General features: G+C 43.8%; 1 protein-coding gene across 1 annotated transcript; it reads right to left on the bottom strand.

Moving 5' to 3' along the window:
• Positions 1-560: 560 nt before the first annotated feature.
• TSPAN18 (tetraspanin 18) lies at positions 561-22,294 on the bottom strand. The gene is made up of 8 exons (XM_009999504.1): positions 22,220-22,294; positions 16,372-16,463; positions 15,401-15,595; positions 11,375-11,449; positions 5,503-5,601; positions 4,063-4,242; positions 1,269-1,352; positions 561-646 (listed from the first exon to the last, which is right to left on the bottom strand). The coding sequence occupies exons 2-8, from the start codon at positions 16,432-16,434 to the stop codon at positions 599-601; spliced, it is 744 nt and encodes a 247-aa protein (XP_009997806.1). The 5' UTR covers positions 16,435-16,463; positions 22,220-22,294; the 3' UTR covers positions 561-598.
• Between the last annotated feature and the right edge of the window lie 18 nt (positions 22,295-22,312).

Below are 22,312 nucleotides of genomic sequence, written 5' to 3'. Positions count from 1 at the left end.
AGAGAAAGCCAGCCTCACTGAAGTGCCTGACTTCTCTGACAAGTTCCAGGTGATGGGCAAAGCTTCCACTGGAAGTGTGTGTTTCCATTCTGTGGCTGGGCATGGAAGCCAGAATCCCACAAACAACTCCTTGCTTCTGAGATGCGCCACCACTGCTTGTTTCAATCCCACGTGGACAGTCACAGACTTTGGCCAACCTGTTGCCTTATGTGTGGCTGTTCCTCAGTCCTTCAGTCTAAAACATGATGAAGTTGTGAACAGCAGGCATGGCCTTGCAGCAGAAGCAGCTGTGCTTGTCCTCCCGCTCGCCCCTCTGGCTCTGTCGGGCTCCGGCTCCATGGGTGGCTCTGGGCAAGGGTCTGGTGTACAGTGTAGTGCACATCACCTCAAAGATCCAGCCCCTGAAGTACAATCCTTTTGGTCATTCATATATTACAACCCTCTTTTTTTTTTTTTCTTCTTCTTTTTTTTTTTTTTTTCCCCCTACCCCATTTTGTTAAAAAAAATAAAGTTTTTTAGGTGTTCTCAGGTTTTGTTTCTTCTGATTTTTCTTCTTTCTTCTGAGTATGTGGGGAAAGTGGTGCTCATGGGCCATCTCTTACTGGATCCCTCGAAAGAGACACATGGCAAAGATCATGGCAAACAGCTGGGAAGGGGTGGGAAGAAGAGGGCAAAACCAAAACAGAACCATGAGAGTCAGATGTGTCATCCAGAAGATCAACAAAGCCCTCACTGGCCTCAGGATCATTCCTGTCACTGCCTCCTGCCCAGCAGTCAGAGGCACAGCAAAGGGGACCCTTCCCACTACCCAGGGGAGGCTGTGGCAAAACTTTTTTTGTCCCCCTTAGGTAACCCTTCCTGTCCTTTCCCTGTCCCCCAAGCTGGTGTGGCTACAGCAGGAGCCTGGCTTCATCCTCAAACCACCCTTGGTGTTGGAGGGGGCAGGCTCCGCACTCCCTTCTCCACACACTATTCCCACTGCCCAGAGCAGGCACAGCAGGGCCTTCATGAGGGCTGCTGAGGCTCTGGCCAGCTCCTGCTCCTTTGCAGGAAACAGGGCACTGGGGAAAACACCAGGTATTTCCCTGCCTTCTGTGGTAAAGGACCAAACACCTGGCTCCTTCAAGACAACTAAAACCACAAGCTGATAACCTGCTCACACTTGGCAGGAACAGGTTTCCTTGGCAAAGAGGAGCACTGGCCTGTTTGCCTCACTGCTGGGCATCTACAAACACTTGCTTTTCTTCTAGTCACACAACAGTAATTACCTCAATGGCCAACACTCCAATGGCAAGGGCTCCTGCAAGGTACACGTAGGTCTCAAAGGAGTTCAGGATCACAGTGTAGCAGCCCTAGGAAGGACAAAACATGGTGAGACACATCTGAGCAGTGTATTGTGGTGTTCTCACAGCACAGCCCTCATTAGTACAGAAGGTGCTCTCAGTTTCAGGCACAGGACAGTGCCAGGGAGGGTAAAGTTTTGCTGTAGGGGAATTGGAGTGGTTCACACCCTCAGCCCCTCTCACTGACCACACAGAATTGTGTCTTCTTGCAGGGCAGAGAAGTGCAGCAGGGGAGAGGAAAAGGAGAGAGATCATATCAGAATCACAGAATGGTTTGGGTTGGAAGGGACCTCAAAGATCTCCTAGTTCCAACCCCCCTGCATTAGCAGGGACACCTTCCACTAGATCAGGTTGCTTAAAGTTTGAGTCCTTTTCCTTAGGGCTGTTCTCAATTAATTCTCCACCCAGCCATAATTGTGCTTGGGATTGCCCCAACCCATTTGCAGGACCTTGCATGTGGCCATATTGAACTTCCTGAGGTTGGCATGGGCCCACCTCTCAAGCCTGTCAAGGCCCCTCTGGATGGCATCTCCCTCCAGCATGTCAACATCAACACACAGCTTGGTGTCATCAGCAAACTTGCTGAGAGAGCACTCAATCCCTCTCTCCATGTCACTGACAAAGATATTAAACAGCATCAACCCTTGAGGAACAAAGAGACTAAGCACAGAGGAAAGGACCCTCGAGACAGGTGACAGCCCAGGCTGGCTATGGATAAGGACAATTAATTTAAAGCCAAGGTGGGAAATTCTTGAATACTCTCTCACACCCAGCAGCTCTTTCACACCCCAGGACCCTTTCTCCATGTCTTCACCCAAAGGAGCAGGGCTGACCACCTGCTGGCTATAGGAGAATTTCATTAAGAAGAACTCAGGGCCATGCATTACAGCAGTCCTTCCACCTCCTGGCATCAGTTCTCCCAGCCTAAAATTCCAACTCACCAGCAAATTTCCACAACTAGGTCACACATAAAGAGAAAAGCAGATTGGAGTTTGTCCAATGTAAAAATAGCTCACCTCCCCACTTAACCATGTTCTTCCAAGACATGTTTAATCCTATCCATACTGCTGGGATGTTTCAATCACCTGATCTTTGCCTTCAACCCAAAAAGAAAATGTTGTAACTGCAAAGACAGCACAACAGTTCCCTGCTGGTGTCCATGCCAGACCCTGCTCACTGCAAGTGAGACAGAGCCACAGAAAAGCCAGGGAGAGCACAGAAGGGACCCACGCACGAGGCAGACCCAGGGAGTGCTGACCCCTGGGGCAGTAACCCAGCTGTTAAAGCCATGCTCTTGTCAACATGAGACCTCTCAGCAGCACCTTTGTTCCAGCCACGTTTCAGCCCAGTTTTCAGGGAAAAGCATCTAGCCAAGGCACAAAATGTTTGGGTGCTTGCCAGAACTCTGACCTTAACCCAACTTCCAGCATGTCTTACTCAGCTTGCTACAAAGGGGGGTGAGCACAAATGCAGTCAGCACTGTTCTACCAGGATGCTGTCCCAAGAGCCTGACTTTGCTCCAGAAATGCCTCAATTCAGCCATCAGTTGCTTGGGAGTGTCTCTCCCATTTTACAGAAGTGCTTCACTGCATGCCTGGGGACACTTGCTGAGCACACGGCTCCTCCCACCAACACTCTGAGGTGCCAAGATCTCACAGGAAAACTTCCATTCCCACAGAAGTGGCAGGCCTTGGCATCATCACGTCGGGAAAGCTAAACCTGCTTTTACTCTCTTTCTCAAAATTAACTTTTCTTTCCCTCCCTGCTGTTTGTCGTCTCTCTCCCCTCTCTTTCCCACCCATTCACAGCAATCAGACCTGGCAGAGCAGTACGGTGCTGTCTGCAATGATCTCTCACCCAGAGTGCCTTTGCCAACCATCTCCAGCTGCCAGGCAAGGAACAGCTCACAGGCTGCTTCCAAGCTCCCTTAATCTCTTCCACAACCTGCTATCAAGTGCTGAAAAGAGGACCACTGCTTAGTCTAGAGAGAACAGGAGGCTTCTACATACAGTCAGTACAGAGCTCAGCTGGATTATTAATGCTGAGGTTGACAAAGTCAGGAACTTTGCTACAAAGTTTCTTAAACTTCACAACCTGGTGGCAATGTAAGGGAACTGTGGTACCCATGTCAATGACATTACCCTGAACTGTCTTGTTTCGTTCTAGTATTGGGAAAAATCACCAAGTGGAGAGGCCTGGCTAAACAAATGCCCTTCTTCTACTGTAAAGAGTAAAAGAGCAGAGAAATGCAGCTTTCCAACATTTCTATTGCTTGGAAAACAGACATGGTTTTCTGTGGCTGTTTAACCCTGGATCTCTTGGTTGCTTAATGTTATTGACAAGGGATCTTTGTGAACTGGCGCCACTACAATGGCAAGTAAGAGCCAATTCCATCCCATCCTCACTGACCTGTGCTGGCTCATGAATTACCTTCTCAGAGCTAGTACTAACCTTCAGAAACACTTCAGTAAAACCTTATGTCTCTCAATCCCTTGGGAAAATCCTCATATTTAGGCTGATACAACACAAAGATGGACTTAGCAGTGCACACAATTAGGGGGTTTCAAAACCAGACATAAGCCATGACTTCACAAGCTGTCAACAGAATGGAATTATGATGAGAGCTACAGTCAGAATGGCATGACCTGTCAGCTTCACTAGCCACCCAAAACCAGCCCAGCCATCCGCTGTGCAAATCCTGGTGTTCAGGTGCCTTTACCTGTCGGTTCTGAAACGTCTCCACACCCATGAGACAGGCTTCCTTGTTGACAACCATTCCTTCCCGGCTCTGCAGCTCTCTCTGGCAACAAGCCTCTGGTGTTGCCGTTTCTAGAGAGGAGTGTGGAAGATGCGGGACAGCTTCAAAATCTTCTGGTCCGTTCACTCCACAGCAGGCAAACTACGATGAGAGAGGCACGGAGAAGAAAGACAGACCAAAGAAAGACAGAGTTGACAATTTGCCTTGAAAGTAGATATTAAAAAACTACCAAAGACCTGTTCCTGTAGGAATCAGAGCTTTAGTCAAAGCAGAGACAAAACAACTGCTGTTTCCAATTGTACCTTGGGGCTTCTGTTTCAGAAAACTTTTTTAGGAAGTCCCACTGTTCCCATGTCATGCTGTAGACTCTAAGGTACCATTGGGAATATTGCCATGAACTACAGAGGACTTTGGAGCACATCCAGAATACCTTCCTTGAGATCACCCAGCAAGTCTGTAAGGGAGCCAGCAGTACAATCCAGCCTCCCAAACACCCATTCTCCCCATAGCTAATGGCCAGGACTGTTGCTGCTCAAAGGCACTGCTAGGTGATTCAAGTGAGGTCCCCTCTTATGATTAGAGTCAGGTCCTTTTAAAAGATTCAAGTCATACTCTGACTCTGTCTCCATTCAGTCAGCAAAAGGAAATGTCTTTATTAAAGTCCTGATTCAGCATGAGGGGCAGCAATAATCTTTTTCTTTTAAGATTAAAATGGATTTTTTCACCTGCAGAGCCTGACATCCTGCTCTTCACTCCTGAAGAGACAGATACACAGTGGGCTGTACCGAGCACTAAGTTCACGTATGTACCCACACACATGCACACACAGAACTTACTGTAGTAGGCAACTCCAATTCCAATGACAGTCCATCTTTAACCTGGCTGACTAGGATTGTAATAACAAACTCAATTCTGGTGGCCAGTATGTCTATATGGAAAAGATACCATTAGGCACACTCCTGCCTGATCTACTACCTACCAACTCATTTCACAAGAGCTAACAAAAAGCCTTAGTCAGCACCAGGTTGTGGCTGCAGTTGGCTGGGAACAGCTCTGAAGCAGTCTGCAAGGAGAAAGGTCCAGGGTACATGTGCTCACTGTTGAAAGCTGGGGGGAGCAGATCAAGGCAAACACCTCAGGCTTTAGCAAACCACAAAGGCTGACACAATCACTTGGAGCCTCTCTCTCAGGACTGATCTCAGCTCACTCTGAGAAAGAACAGCTGCCAGTCAAATTCCCATCTCCTCTCACCTCCACCATGATCATAAACCCTGGTGCTGTGCTTGACACAACAGGACAGTTGAAGCAGCCTGATCCTGGAGGAGTTGAGGGTGCAGGGCTGAACACTGTGTTGATGGCCACTGACCATGGGCAGCATGGGACCAGCACAGCCTGACTTACCGTGATCATAACAGAGTTCCAGGTTGAAGAGAAGACATCTGTGTCGTTGTTCCTCAGGTAATGCTTCTTCAGCTCTTTGGTGAAAAACTCTCTGGTCAGCTGAAACACACAGGCAGGTAGAAATGTAAAGGCTGCTGCCAACACCTTTCCACAGCACTTTCCAAAGCTCCCTCTGTGAATGCTGGGGGTTGTTTGTTTCTGTTTTGTTCTATTTTGTGAACCTCAGACAACAAAGATGGGAAAAGCCACTGGCTGAACTGTAACTATATCCAGGGTGAATATCTCTGAATAAAATATTTTGAATAAAATGCTTGCTTGTTCAAAATCAGGGATTAAATTATGTCTACACTTGTAAGCTAATATTTGCATTTAAAGGTTGGTTGGATTCTTAAATATTCAGTAGTATTTGAAAGTGTTTTATAAGTTCTAACAGGACTAAAATAGATGTTAGAAAGATCTTCAAGCCCACTTTAAAGAGTAGTTTAACTTATTATGCTTCAGAAAATCTGCAATCAAAGCATGATTTTCCTCTCACTTTTCATTTTAAACCAGTTAACTTCCTACTAATGACAGGGGAACTGCTCTGAATTTACTTCCATGTGTGAGAAAGCAGAACAAAGTCCTAATATACAACTTTCTGGCAATGAAAAGGAAGTAAAAAACATGCAATGAATACTAATTGTTCGAGTCAACTTACGAATTGGAAAAAAAGCCCATTTCCCTAACAATGCTTTAGATTATCTAAACTAACCCACACACATGAAGAAAATAAATCCTCTCTGTATTTCCAGTGTTTAGATAATTTAAACATTTTTCCTAAGGTCAATAGTATAAACAAATGGAATTTCATTTACTCCTGTTTACGTTTACAGTAAAATAGAAAACTGGGTGAACATTTTGGCTCAGAATCTTCTCAAAAAGTTAGACCCCCTGAAATTACATTTACTTAGGATTGCTCTCTGAAGGACTAGTAAATATACAAACTTTAAAGTCTGGTTAAACTGAACACCCTAATTCAACCCTGTTGCCCTTCTATCACTTCAGGATGAAAACCTTTAAGCAATCCCCTTTCATGTTCCCAATAGGTCTTGAATTGTGTGGTCCCTTTTTCAAAATACCTCGTGATTTGTGATCCACACAGACAAAATATCTCATTGCAAAAAACTGCAAAGCCTCAGTGAAGGTGATTTGACTTGGCAGGATAGAGCACTGCTTTAGTGTTGCCTATTTGCAACCTGAATTTGCCTATTAAGCTGCCTGAAAAAGGCCCCTGTTATTCCGTGGTTTATACAGCACTGCAGATGCAGTAACATACACTACTACAAGTTGGTTTCAGGTTCTTGATATGCAACGTGAAATATCACACATACACATACATATGTATGAGATTAACGTATGGCCACAAAAACACAGGAGAAAAATTGCTTGCTCCCTTTGCAACTCTATCACAAATTTAAGGAAAAAAGAGAAGGCTGTGGTGGCTCTTTAAAAAGACCCCCAAATACCACTTCATGTTGAGTTATCTTTAACAAATACAAACTAAGGCTAAAATTCATTACTAAGTCAATACTGGGTAAAACTTTGTCACAAAGACTTGAATGATGCAGGCAGCTCAGTTTCACTACCTTTTCATTAGATACACTGCTGAGTTCCCGAATCACTTTTGTGAGACAGCTACTAACACACCTCTTCCTTTTGAATAACAAAATACCAGAGGACATGGCATTTTCCTTTGGGATCTTGGTGCACTGGGGGAAGGCCAGGTTAGAAGATGCTGAAATACATCCTCAGTGTTCTCCTTTCCTTTCTCTGCATACTTTGTCCACACACAATCCTACCCTGCAGAGACAGCAGCACATTTTTTTTCATGCTTGTCTGTTTCTGAAGTGCAGACTTTGAAACTGATATTACCATTGGTAATAATCCCAGCCGACTGCCTTTGGCGGGCTCTAAAACAAAAGAGTCATTTAAATATAAAGTGAAACCTTTATTTTGACAGCAGCAACCCCAGAGGAAATTGTTCAGAGTTTGTGTGCGATTTTTACGAGACTTGGCCTAAAACAGAGCCTAGTACTGGAAGGGGAACTTTGCCAGGAAAATAACTGATTCCATTTTGTTGCTCTTAAACTGTTTGTCCTGAGCATCTGAAGTTCAGAAAAATGTTAAAACAAAGTAAAATCGACCAGCAGAAGCATCTTTCTTTTAAAAAATTGCCGACAAAGAAGGACAGAAGTCAGTAAACCAGTCCTCCCATGTGCCCACAGCCCAACTCTTGCTGAAGCTAGTACCAGTACTGATGAGCTCTGTGCACACTGGAGTACCATGGCCAGAACTATTCAGAAGGGAGCAAAGGACCTACTAATAAAACAAGAACTTTGCACACACTTCTGGCAAGTCAGCTATACCAGCCACAGTCATGAACAATAAAGAGCCTTTCAGCTGCATTTTTTTCTAGCTGTTCTGAAGGGCACGTCTCCAGACAGAAGCAGCACACACATGCATAGATATACAGGCCAGTGAATGACGTGGGACTTTTTTTGTCTAACTGGTTCAAAACATAGTTTAGTTGGGATTACTGAAGACTGAGGAAAAAGAGGGCACTTCTGCATGACACAAGTGTGGTGGCACCAGCCAGGAAGGTAACAGCCTTCTCATGCAGTGCATGTCAAGGATGAGAATGCTGTGCAAGAAGCTGGCTTCATAGTGAATACTTGGAAAACAGGGCACACTCCTGTCCATCTGCATCTGCCTGGAGCATCCTAACATTTCTGAGACAGTACAGTGCTTGTTCTGTAGGTAGAGACACCAGTGCTGCACTTCTGTCTTCGACAGGGCCTTCCATCTAAGAGACTCCAGCTTCCTAACCACAGGGTGGGTAGTGCATATTCTTTCATTTTTGCCTCATGTCTGAGGAAACAGAGGAAGCAGAAACCAAAGCAACTTGTCTATTAAGAGTCAGAACTAGGGGTAAAAATTCAAACATCCTGACTCCGTACAGAGCCCTGCCACTGAAGTGATCTGTTTCTACCATCATGCTTGCTTGCTTGCTTGCTAAGACAATTAAGGAAGAGAGTCAAACATCCCTCCAGGATTTTTCCCATTCAGATCACTGAAAGGCATATAAAGAGCAATTCCTGAACTTAAGTCAAAATGCTCTTCCACAGCCTCTCTCTATGGAAGACATTCCATATGTTCATGGAAGACATTATTTTATGGGATAATTCTAAATGAAAAGGGTTCTTCAACCTCCAAAACCTTCTTTACAAAGAAGAGACATGCTGGTGCTCCCATAGCTGATTAACAACAGCCTTCCTCTTCAGGGCCTGCTTTTAAACAGCTTACTGGGAGTCCAGCTGGTCTTACAGATCCCAGTAGCTCACTATCACTAATATGCCTTTTACTCACACCACTACCACACTCTGCTTCACTGACTCTTCCTCTCCTGTCAAATCTCAGCTGAACACATCTCTTTTCTTCCTTATTTTTGTCTCTTAATTTCTTTCTCTCCCTCAGCTATTCATAATTTATCTCTGCTGAGTGTTTGGGAGCTAGTTTGGATGTAACACACCATACAAGACAAAACTGCACTGCAACATTTATCTGGAAAGCCAAGAGACAGAGTGTATCTCTTCTGCCTCATTGCATATACCTAGTAAGGCCACAGCCATACAAATTGGAGCACTGACCATCACAGAAATCCACCTGGAGAGTTTCTAAGAAATTTAGGTTGCCTACACACCTTGGAAGCAACTTGTTTCACAGGAAGCACATCTGAACCTGATCTTAAATTGCTACTGTAAGGAACTCTTCCTGACATAGGTTCACTGAAAGACCATCCCTGTCCTCATGGACAAGCTGTCCAGCCATCTAGCCAATCCTTAACCAAAAGATGACAGCATTAGCCAAAACAGTTCAAACCAGAGGAGCTACCACCAAAATACATATCAACAGCAAATCAATGCTTGTTTTTGTTTGGCTTTGGTTTTGGTTGTTTGTTGTTGGTTTTTTTTTTCAGAAGAAACTTGAGGAGAGAACAAACCACAAGAATCTGCAGACTGAGTGTAACTTCTGCATAAAGTCACCACCAGCTATGTTGGGATCTGCCATTCTTCCTTCCTTCCCATTTAAGCCTTTCCAGTCAGTCATTCTGATAGTGGGAAGCTGGTGACACAAACAAGGAGACAAGCTCAGGAAAGATAGATGTTTGTTCCCATTTGAGTTTTATCTCATAAAACAGTGCCAGATGCCACAGAAGTCTAGAATAACCACTGCCACCTTATCTTGCAAGATGACACATTCTCACATGTCCCACAGCTTCCACAGGAGTAGAAGGAACAAACACTTTGCCCAGAAGCAAGATGCAAGCAGGCACCTTGAGGCTCAGGGAAGAGGACACAGCCAACCCTGCAGTCACCCCTCACACAGGGCTCACAGTGAGCCTGTACCTCTTACCAGTTTCCCACAGGGATGCTGGGAGGTGGGAGCAGTCAGCTGCTTGCTCAGCCCCTGCTCACAAAGGACCACATTCTCTGTCTTTAAGCCTCTACCTGGGTCTGCAGGGCAGTTTCTACATGTGTGGTCTGCTGCTTGTGCTGAAACAAATTCTCAAAAAACTCCTAACAGCAGAGCTGTAATGACCAGAACACACCAGATCCCCCATGCTGCAACCTGTTTATGGAGTGGCAGCTGTTCCCATGAGGGCATGGTCTCAAAGCCTAAGCTGGAATGGGGCACCCACCCTGTGTGCAGAGTGCCATCCCTTCCCCGCCTCCTTCTGAAGCAAGGACAAGAGACCACCAGCTTCTAAACAGGAAAAGAAAATCCTCTCACTACCTCCTCCCAAGACCTTCCCACTGCCCAAATACCATGCTGCCTTGCTGTGAGCTGAGTATTGATTCTTTGCTTATCAAAGTCTTCTACGTGAATAAAATTAAAAGTATATCCTGGCTCAAGCAAATCATCATTATACATTGTCCTTCTATGCTTGTGCCACATTTCTGTCATATTCAGTACAAGGAATGTGTTCTATGTTCCCTTACTACTGGCAGAGGCCAAATAAGCAAAATAAATACTAACAGTCACTACTGACCACCTCTACTAGCAAATGTTTGTTCAAAGCCATCAGGCAGAGTAGTATTTCAAAGATGATCTGACTTGAGACGGGTGGACCTAGTTCGGTCAGGCTCTTCTTTGCACAAGTGGGAACATAAACATATGCACAAACCTTTGCTGGTTAGAGAAACAAATGGAATTGTGCTTACTACTAGTGTAGTAAAAGCTTAATACTAGTGATGAGATTCAAAATAGGACATGGGGAGATCAGATCAGGGCAGGTCAGGAGGCATATCTTACAAGCAGCATTGAGAGGCATCTGGTGAGCACTAGAACATGAAAATTCAAGAAGGAATATGCTTAGAAGATGCACAATAGAGTTCTTGCACTGGAGAGCAAGCATTGGCTCTGCTGGGAAAACAGGAGGTCTCACTGTTAATATTAAACACATGCTATATTGAAAAAGGAAAAGAGTTGTTTTTAACCTTAATGTGACTTTATTATAAAACTTCTCTCTGATGGAATACGCAGCTGGTTTGGCTGAAAAAACAATCAGGAAGGCTTTGAAAACTTCAGGATTTAAGTAGTCTCTGAGTCTCTATCTCCTGTGTACATAAATCATCCAGCCAGCACATGCCAGGTTAGTTAGCGTTCACTGGTTTCCTGGCAGTTCTGCAGACTGTGGGTAGTAATGAAGCAGGTTGGTTGGTATTTGAAACAAACAGTTGCTCTGCAAATGAATCAGCCACCATCTAACACCATGCTCCAGCTGGGTACCATCCCACTGGGCTTCAGATTTTGCCCACCATAGGATACTTACATTTTCTCTGAAGATAAAAGCCAGGATAGCAGCTGAAAGCTCCGCCAGGAAGATTAACAAAATAAACATGAAGAACTGGAAGAGAAAAGATTAAAAAAAACCCAAATCAAACAGAAAACAAACACAGACATACCATTAGGTGTGTGCAATAGGTAGTAAGAACACAGGATTTTGCCACTGACCAAAGAGATGGAAAAAAACAATTTTACGGTAATATTATCATGGCTTATTTTGTATGGAAAGAGGTAGTGGAACATATACTCAAATATTTCCACCTATGACCAAAACTGGACTCTTTTCAGAGTATTCTGCTTTTCAGCACAAAATTAGCCTTGGTTAATATCTTCCTCATGGAATGGGGTTGCACTGAGGTCAAGTATTAAACACGCAGAACCTCTACAGAAAGTTGATAACACACCAGCATAATTTTCATTTGAATATGCAAGTATTATCCATGCCTTGTATAGTATTCAAAGTGTGCATATTCATATTCTTAAATTAAGGGCAAACTGTAGAGTTACAGAAAGCAATAATCAGTAGATTGAGTGGTAGCAAAGAGAAACAGGCATCCAGTAAAACCATTACATTTATGTCATCATCATTCTAAGGAAGAAAAATGAAAGGAAACAGTGAGGCATCTGTTTGGTTGTTCAGTTTAAGCTGGAACTCTGTTTTCATCCTATTGCACTTAAAACCTTCTGCTGCTTTGGTCTAAAAGTCTAGTCTTCAGTTTTACTAAAGGCATCTTGTTCCTGTGATGTTACCCAGCCTGAGGGATTTGCTGTGCCTTCACCACCCGACCCACCGAAGGAAATTGGATATACTTAAGAGGTCTCATTTCCAGAGAGACTGTTATAAGTCTGAACCAGGTGGACATTTTTTATGTTATAGCCACAAAAAGAAATCACCATTTGAGAATCAGTCCTTCTAAAATTCAAGGATCCCAGGAATTAGCCCAGAGACTCAAAGGTGATTTTACAAAACTGAGATAACATTTATCAATTAATTCACATTTTGGCACCATGTGAGAAAAACAGGAGTGACCAGAGAAGCTGCATCACATGGAGGGTAATAAACATGTGGTACATCTTACCAGTGAAGGTGGTTGAAGCAACAACCAGAAATTAACATAAGTATGGATGGTTTTGTGTGAGAAGGCTATTGAAGGTCTCTTTGAAACAGAAGGCAGGCAGATGGGGCCAGAAGTACCATTGTGATCCCCGAGTCATGACTTATAAGCAGTGCCTGAAACGCTCTGCACTGTACATTTTGGTAATGGAGACAGAATTCAAACTACCTGATCCGAATGGGCAAAATGCTGTTTTATTTTCAATTATCTGAGGTGCAAGCAGTATTTTCCGTGTGGAAAAGTGCACACACCACTCTGTCCCGTTTGTCTTCCTGCTCCTGCAGTGGAGACAAATGAAAAGGTGCCTGGGCTCAAATGACAAAACAAGAAGACTCAAGATGAGCAGGGACTTCTGTGGCTAACAGAATGCTGTTGGCTTGATTTTGCTGAACTAGTTAACTCCATAATTTATTCTTACTGCTGGAGTTTTTTGTGCAGCTTCTTTTTTTCCTGTTCAGAGACTGGTTTGTTTTTAATTTCACTGCAGGAGGGCAAAGAACAAGTGATGAGAATGAACAATGCTTTACAAATTCACAACATCATCCATCAAGGGATCTCAGCATAGTCACTAAGAGGTCTAAGGTGGTGATCAAGTGATTAATCCCAACACCCTGCTAATTACATTTCATTTACTGATTACTGGGAGATGAGTGTTCACCCAAGCTCCAGCACAGGTCTGTGCAGAAGTGGAAGCAACCATTCCCAGATAATCTCTGACAAGCTTCATTACCATTCCAAAACTGATTTACACTTACATTGAGCAGTCTGTATTACAGATTTGTAACAGTTACTGTAGAAAAAAAACATGAGCAGCCATTAATGCTGATGAGAAAAAGAAGATGGATCATCAGTGTCTTAGAATTCACTTTCATTCTGCATTTTAAGGAGAGCCAAAATCTGCCCGTTAAGTTTTGCCTCCTGAAATTATTTAGATTTCTGGTACATGACAGCACTAAACAGCAGACTGGTTAATGCATGGGACACAAGAGCCTCACATTCAAATTCATGCTTGAGACCCACACTTGAACATGGGTACCCCTTACATCCAAGGCAAGCATCCTGATGTGTGGAGTCTCCCATATTGGTAAAAACTCCTGCCTCAGATCCTGGTATGCTCAACAGCAGGATGGATTCTGATTTTTCTGGCATTATTTTGCAGTCAGAAGGTGTTCAGGACCATTCAGAAGTTATTCAGTCGCTGATTTGCAGGCCAATGTTTGTTGCTTTTTGTGAGCCAAGTCCAAATATGAGGAAACCTAGAAACACTTCACAGCCTTGTGCTTAATGCAACACATTAGGATCCACAGTGATATTTTTTACCAAAACACAGGCACCTTTGTGGAAAATAGAAGTTCTTGCAAATACAGAAGCCAGAACCTAGAGATCACACATTTGTGTATCTGTCTTGTCCCTCCTATCTTCAGTTTACATTTGGACTAAAAGCTTCAGATATACATTATATGCATCACTGTGAAATCTCATTCAAGCAGCTCTCAGGCTCACCACATCTTCAACAACTTTGTCAGTGGACTTGATTTGATCTAGCAGCTCCCCCCCACGTACCACCTCCCTGAAGCCTAACTCTCACTGTTTTGGAAGGTGTTCCCAGGCTCTCTGGCATAGACCCAGGAATGGTTTGCCTTTCAGCACCCCATCAGCTTACTCCCATCAGACTTCTACTTTCACAGATGTTTTATGCATTTTAACGTCAGCTAGGGAGGCCCTTTCAAAAGCAGAAATTAGCAACATATCTCTTCTCACTTGATATCAACACAGGACTCCACAGGTGACACATTCTGATTCACTTGTGAGGTGAGTTACTAGAAATCAAACTCACAATGCCTTCCACAAAAGGGCTTTTATGTGCAGGCTATGAATTCAAGGGATGGGAGAGCCAAGTGCCAGAGAGAATTAATCTCAGTGAAGCCAGGCTCATCCCTAGGAAAAAAAGAAACCCAAACTGTTCCATCTTCAAGAAAGTGAACTTTCCTGTTCTGTTTAAATTTAGAGACAAGTCTCTTTTGCACCATGGAGTAGCTGTGCAAGATAGAATCATAATGAAACACTGTAAGACCAAAATTTAATAACGGAGGTGGAGGGGAGAAAAAAAAAACCCAAACCCCAACAGTCCCAGAGCATGAAACAAAAGGTCTGACAAAAATGAAAAATAAAACTGATGATCTTTGTGTTTTGACTCACAACAGGTGATGCCTTCCAGTAAGACCTAATGGCTGGAAATCCTGCAGTATCTGAAGTTATGGTGGAGGTAAAACATTACTTATTTTAGAGACTAGTTCTTTGTAAGTAGTACTCGATGACTACATGGGCTAGAATGAAACCCTATCGTTCAGGGCAAAAATTGCCCAAAGATAACAAATCTGGTTCATTTTAGGAGCAGAGCAGGGTATATAGAGGAGTGACCAGCTTTTGAGAGCTGCAGTGCAAGGCCACTATGCAGTCCCCAGCTGGGCATTTCTGCTGAGGTGGGGGGCTCCATCACACAGAAGCTTTGGTCTATGTGTTCCCTGCTTGTTGTGAACTAGTGAGGAATGAAGCTACAAGTGGAGCTATGATTTTGGGTGGACAAAAGAGGACCATTTTTGGTCACTTTATAAAAGTAAAAAGACCCAAACCAATAGGACCATTTTGAAACAAAGCTTAACAGTGTCAAAACACACTCCGAGATTCCATATCCACGAGGCTCAAGGCTGGTACAGGAAATAAGTAAATTCTTTGTGTTTCTATCTGGATGTAAAACATCCTAAACCTATTTGTTACCTAAGGGAATAAAGGCTACAGGAAGAGGCACTTCATGCTCTTATCACACCATCAACTATCCAGTCACCCCCATTCTTGGGAACCACTGAAAGGCCAAGAGAGAACACAAGGACACTTACAAAAAGCAGGAGACATTTGTTCTCACGGATGGCACCGCAGCAGCCCAGGAAACCCAGCAGGAAGAGCATGGCTCCCATAGCCAGCATGATGTAGGCTCCTGTGAAGAGCAGGGGGTTGGCAGCCACTATCTCTCGAAAACCTGTGGGATCCACAATGACCCAGATCCCAACTCCCAGCAGGCATGCTCCTCCCAGCTGTCATGGCAAAAGGAGAGGAGAGAGAGGGAGGCAGGTCAACATAAAACAACTGCTGCAAGAAAACTGGAGGCATTGCTGTTGTTTGATCCAAGGTGTTCACTTGGAGAATTTGTGTTTCTCCATGGCATATATTCCCTGCTGAGCAGGGAACTGCTGACATGCTATTCTTAAATTCTTATTCTTGCTTGCTAAATGAACCATTTGCAGCAGAAGCAACTTTCTTGCTTGACATGTCACCCTGCTGTTTACTTCCTTCCTAATGCTGAGAGACTAAGTCTTGATTTCCTGCCACATCTGCAAGGGACAGCCCAGTGCAAAGGCACATGGGAACCCTCCCCACCATAGAGTTCAAGGTGGCTGGGTGCTCCCATCCTTCCTGTCAAAGGCAAGAGCAACAGGATTACTGAGAATGACTCTACATGTAGTAGGAAAATTACTGTGATTCCTAGTGAAAACCTTCACAGGGCACCCAGGACTAGCATACAATTTTTTCTGCCATTCAAAACAGACCATGTACACCACTAGTTACAGCTTTCCCTCTGGTCTCACTTGCCCAGGACAGGAGTAACTCAGGTAACAATGACCACTGCACTGGCTTTCTGAACATCTGAGCATCTTTGGATGCTGCAAAACACTTGGTGACCACCAGTGCAAAGCAGAGGGGATACTGTGAACTGTGGCAACTTCACCAAATTACAGCCTTTCCTCCTGGGGAGCAGCAGGCTGCTGGAAATAGGAAGATTCAAAAGGAAAAGTGGATTCTAAATACTTACAAATATAAAGAAATTGAAAAGAAACATCAGGTACTTCATGCAGCTCAGACAGTCTCCCTCCATGGTCTTCAGGCTCCTTGATTAAATTCTTCCTGCAAAACACCAGCACTTCCTTAGCACACTCACTTTTTATTGGAGTGACACAGTCCTACTTCCATTTGTATTTCCCCCAGATCCTGTGGAGTTATTTATACAGAAGGGTTCATTTCTTACCTGAACAAGGCAACATAGTACAGGCTATAATGATCAGAGTTAAGTCCCTTTGCATTCTTCCAGGTCAAAGGAGAATGTAGACGTGAAGAGAAAAGCTGTAGGAGGGGAAAGATCTAGCTCTGCTTGCAGAGTAAGATGCCTGGAAAAATATCCCTCTGCACACGAAGATGTTTTTTTATTGCCCCAGTCCCTAAAGCCTGTCAAATCTAAGAAGCACTGAATATACCTGCCTACTTCATGCAAAAAAAAAGGCTGTATCTGAAAGACTCACATGTATGCATTTCTGGATAGTTAGCTCCATACAAGCTTCCTCCACAGAATGAATATCATATGAACATGCACAACATTTTCAGGGAAACATCTGGAGGAGCTGTGCTGGAAGTGATTGCAGTGTGAGGACATGGGAAGGGCTAAGGAGGCAGTCCTCACACAGATATGCAGCCTGGGGCCCAACACCTGCTTGTTATGTAGTGAAATGTTACTGTGCCACCAAAGTCCTGGTGCTCTACACCCCACCCTGCCCATGGATCAAAGTTGGTAAACTTTTAATCCCAGGAAAAAATGCTAAGGATTCTGAACCAATTTTGAAACTCCACTCTGAATCTGACAGCAAACTACTCAGGACAGAACTTCTATTGGAGGAGGAGCTATAAATTTGACCAGGTGAGGTGACACTGGAAGGAAATTTCAACCCCAAAATGCTTGATGTTTAATGAAGCAACTTTCTCCCAACATGCAATTATATCACCAAGTACCCCAGAGGGACAGACAAACAAATAAAACAGTAAAACTTTCATTGAAACAGAAGATAATGCAGTCATGGCACCCTGCACAGATGGATGCATTCATATGCAAACATGGAGGCACAAGTTTGCTGAGCTCCCTAGAGAAGACCTCACAAAGCCCACCACACACTTCTTAACCCATCCCTTCTCCACTGCAAATGCCATTCCCCAAATAGACATGCATCCCATGATATTTTCTGTTAGCAAAGTGCATCCTGTTCACTTAAAAGAAAACCAACCAACCAACCAAATTATCCAAGGCTTTCACCAGGCCAGAAATAAAACTCTTTCACTCCTTCATTGCTTTTGTTAATCCATACAATTTGGGAGTGTTGTACAGCCTGGCAGGGTGTTTCCCTTTGTGACCATGGGAACCACTCTGCTTTAGCCAAAGGGCTGAGAAAACCCATGGCAGGCAGCACTCCCAGCAAGGGCCTGCCTGAGGTATCAGCCAGATTCACAACATACAGCATGCTTGCAGCACTTCTTTAAAAGATCAGCCAGTTCCTTCCTACTGGCAAAACAGGTAGAGACACAAATTGTATGACAAAGAAGTTGATGTGAATGTGCAGCTGCTTTCCCTTTGCATTTCTGCTTGCCTAGGGCAGGCAGCAGCTGGGTACCTCTGAGGGAACCCCCTTTGCTGAAGGAATCTACCAAGCCAGTCTTACAAGTCCACCTCACTTCTGGAGAAACACAAGCTTGAAGAGAATGAGGGCAATATTTTTCTTGAGCAAGATTACTTTTTTATACATCTGATACACAACTGTTCTGCCCAGGGAGACTCAAAGCCAAGGCTGTGACTGGTGGAGATGGAGTGGGGCACAGAACTCTGCCCTGTGCCTGCAGGTGATGCCCTCAGCTTCCTGATGGTGTTTAAAGCTATGTCTGCAAATCTCACAGGGACAGGAGACCTTGAAGTCCAGAAAGGTAAGGAGATGGGCAGGGAATTCTTCAGTTTTATGGGGAAGCTGAACCTTCAGCTCCAGGAACCCATGAACTTGGACACTATAGTAGAGAGGGATATAAAAATACAGACAAATTGATATGATATTGGAACTTCAAGAGCCCAAGGAATTACTGGCACCCAGATATGCCCATCACCACACTAAAACACTATGCTCCAATGAAACAAAGGATAGCTAAATCTCAATATATTAGCCAAAGACTGAAAGTTATCTGAGAAACTTTTAAGTCCTGCTGCCTCCAACACCCACCCACATGACTCATATCACGGGCTACCAGCCTTAGGCTAAAAAGCAATAAAAGCAATCCAGTGGAGTCATATTGTGCCACTTCACATCTTCACACTCATCTCACTGCAGAGGTACCAAATTGAAAAACATTGCCTAAGCAGCAGCTCCTCAGTCTAACACCATCTTACTGCTTTGTAGAGTTGATAAATCACGTTCCCACCTTACTTTACTTTCCATGTCTGGGTCTGCTTCCTCTGGTAGGAGAGTAGGCTCCCTTGGAACCGCTCGGATTTGCACGAGCTGAGGACAGCCCTCCTTTCCTTTTCAAAGACAATCCTAAACTACAATTCCTTGCATTTCTCCTGCCTTTGCATCCCCTCAGTATGTTACAATGTCTTCTAGGTGTGAGCAGGGAAGTGAGACTCTGAATCCACCGAGGAATGAGGCCCTGAAAAGTTCACTGGCAGGGCCTCGCACTCACACTAACCGCGGAGCAGCATGAACAACTGAAGACTCTCTCCTTGGCCTGGGCAAGAAATTGTCCCTGGCACTCATTCTGGGCTCAGATTTATAATTTTTAAGCCCACCACGCTTCACAAAGCAGAGCAACAACTAAATGCAACCTGACTAATTGTGCTATGCTTCCAGCCAGAACACACCCAGATGGGTTTACAAATCCCAAAGTCCTTCAACTCAGAATGTGCAAATGGAAGCTGGTGGCAACAGTGCAAAGCCAAGAACAAAGCATGTCAGAGCTTCCACATCATAAGAGCTCAATGCAAACTTCCAAAAAAAAATGCCAACCCACTGATCTGACCTGTGAAACAGGAGCTCTGAGCACCTGTTTCAGTGCTGGAACTTGGAGCTTGAAGAGACCTGCACCTATCAGCATAACACACCCTTTCCAGTTTCTGCTGTGTACCCAGGCTGCTGAACAGTAATGCAAGAATACCATTTGGATCCTGTGATTGCACTGATTAGAACAGGGCAAATCAACTAAAAGCATGAGTTGAGCAAAGGAGGTTCAAGTTAAACATAAGGGAAAACCTCTTTACTGTGAGAGTGACAGAGCACTGGGACAGGCTGCCCAGAAAGGTCGTGGAGTCTCCTTTGCTGGAGACATTCAAAACCTGCCTGGATGCGTTCCTGTGTGATGTGCTCTAGGTCACCCTGCTCTGGTAGGGGGGTTGGACCAGATGATCTCCAGAGGTCCCTTCCAAGCCTGACAACTCTATGATTCTGTAGCACCTAGAACTGTTTCATGTCAGATTTAAAGTATATGAAATACATTATCACCTAGTTCATCATATATGCAGTAGTCCTTCAGGCTTTGAAAAGTATGTAACTAATGTTATTTACAAACAATGCAAGCAAAATGCAAATAATGTTATTTACAAATAATGTAATTATTAAAACATGCTGCCTTAGTAATTAGCTGAAGTCCCTGATGACAGGCTGTATGGAGAAAATACCTGACACAAAAGCACAGAACTGCTTTTTCCTTCCACTTTTCTTTTTAAGTCATACAGACAAAAGGTAAATTTTCTAAGTTACTCCACTACACACTGATGCAACTGTGATAAAAACATGTCTTCATTTACCTTTTAAAAATAACTTCTCTCCCTTCCCACAGGCCCCTAATTTGTGACAGATTAAGTTTTCCTCTGCAGGAGACATTTAATGCTAAGCAAACATTAACAGTCAAAACTGCAGAAGACAGCAGCTGACAGATGCCTTCCCTGGCTTGTCCCATCTCAGACCTGTGAGACATATGAGAAGCATTTGGTTTTGTCTGAAATGTAGCTATAAATGTTCAGCTTTTTCTTAGGCAGATTATTCTACATTTTTCTTCCCCTAATACAAATTTTATCTTGCAAAGTGTTGGGGAGGCTAAAAATCCCCAGCAGTGTAGTCAGGAAACATACCCCAGCTGCTCTAAGCAGTTAGGAATAAAGTCTAGTTTTTCAAGGCAATGCATTTTTTTGTTCTCCAGCCACCATTTATTTCCTTCCTTCTGACATTTGCTTTTGCACACCCTGCAGCTACCTTGAACTTCACTTACCTAAAGATAGTTGCTCAACCACATGCCCAAAACTGCTTCCAAATATCTTTTTGCTACAACTGAAATTTCCCTCTACCCCTATATCCCTTTCACACTGGATTGAAGCCTGTGATTTCACTTCAGTTGCTGCTTTACCTTTGCCCTGGACATGTTGTCACTGAAAAACTCAGGTTGGACAGTATCTCTGGATGTTGTTGAGTACAAACAAACCCTACATCCAACCTGGGACAATTTCAAAGTTTGATACAACTTTAAAATCTCTTAACTTGATCAGGTCACATTAAAGTTTTCAATATCTCCAAGGAGTAAGATTCCCCATTCTACCTGGGTAGCTCTTCCAATATGTAACCACATTACTTGTGAAAAGATTTTTCAAAACAGCTGTCCAAGGTCTGTCCAAGGCAAAAGGACCAACAGCATCCCTCAGATGTGCCAGTCTATCAGAACTCTTAGGACTACCTTATCTTGCCTATCAATTCTTACATCTTCCATATTGTACCACTCCTACCTTCCCCTGAAAACAAGTCTGTGAACCATTTTCCTTATCTGCCATTCCAACCATGTAATCCCCATCCCTAACATATTTCTGCAGATTATTCACACATAACATTCAGACGTTGTGCACTTCCCTCATGGCTCACCACTGTCTCCCTCTCTCAAACACTTTATACAAATCACAGAATAACCTAGATAGGAAGAGAGGTCTAGAAGTCTACCTTTTCTAACCCTCATGCAAACCATTTTTTCAGTCACTTCTCTTCTATCACATTATCCATGTATATCTTCTTTTCACATAAACATCTCTTTGCCATCAACATGCACAAAGATCTTGTCCACTGAACTCATCCATTGCTTCTTTTAAAGTCTAGGGACCAGTTCTGCATTACTGCCTACAAAATATCAGCCAATGGCTTGAGGGGCAAATGGTGCTAACTCGTATCTACTTCTGTATTAATGCAGAATGAAACCAAGTAAAAGCAGAAGACATGTTTGAAGCTCTCCAGAAGCACTGCCAGACAACCTCTAAATTAATTAGAAAATGTGGACCAGATTAACTTCCAAGTCAGTGCATCAATTTCTAGATGTCCCAGGCAAGATATCTCCAGATATGTGCCTGAAGCTCTAAGCTGCATCAGTGATGAAGGACCTGGCATTGCTCCATTGTGTCCTCTCCCCAGCAATATGGTAGCCCACCCTCTGGCTGGTAGTTACAGAGACATGGATCATCATGCTTGCCTTCCTTCACAGAGCATGCCTCTCCCAAGAGGATTTTTATGTGCATTATCAGCAAGTGGTATCCAACTCCTTTAAACCAAAGTGGTGGGGTCTCCTAAGAGAACATATCTAACAGGTGATGCCCTCCAGAAAACCCTCTCAGAGTATTATTTCCACACCATTTGCTCCTCTAGATATAATAGATAGGGGCAGTTCAATTATGAGATGGCAGGGGAACAGGTTGCAGGTGATAGGATGGCAGATGAACTGAGTATTTCTTACCCCACTCTTGCATACCATAGCTACACCTAAACTAGTCTTGTCAGAGGTACAGAGAAAGCATCTGGCATGCAGAAAGAGCCATAAACAAGACTCACCTTCACAAATCTTGGAACTTGAAGCAAAGTGTCTTTTCTAGTTTTTAATTGTATGTGTGTCCCATGTATCTCTTTCTAGTAAAGCTTGTCCTA

Source organism: Chaetura pelagica, unplaced genomic scaffold, assembly GCF_000747805.2.
Source record: "Chaetura pelagica isolate M959 unplaced genomic scaffold, ChaPel_1.0 scaffold55, whole genome shotgun sequence".
Lineage (NCBI taxonomy): Eukaryota > Metazoa > Chordata > Aves > Apodiformes > Apodidae > Chaetura > Chaetura pelagica.
Note: the sequence above shows the minus strand (reverse complement) of the source record. Positions and strands in the feature narration are given on the sequence as shown.

Coding starts and splice junctions, on each gene's coding strand:
- TSPAN18 (XM_009999504.1), bottom strand. CDS start 16,434: ATGGAGGGAGACTGTCTGAGCTGCATGAAGTACCTGATGTTTCTTTTC. Junction 15,596..16,371: donor TTTTCAATTTCTTTATATTT/GTAAGTATTTAG, acceptor TTGCCATGACAG/CTGGGAGGAGCATGCCTGCT. Junction 5,602..11,374: donor CTTTTATCTTCAGAGAAAAT/GTAAGTATCCTA, acceptor TGTGTGTTTCAG/CTGACCAGAGAGTTTTTCAC.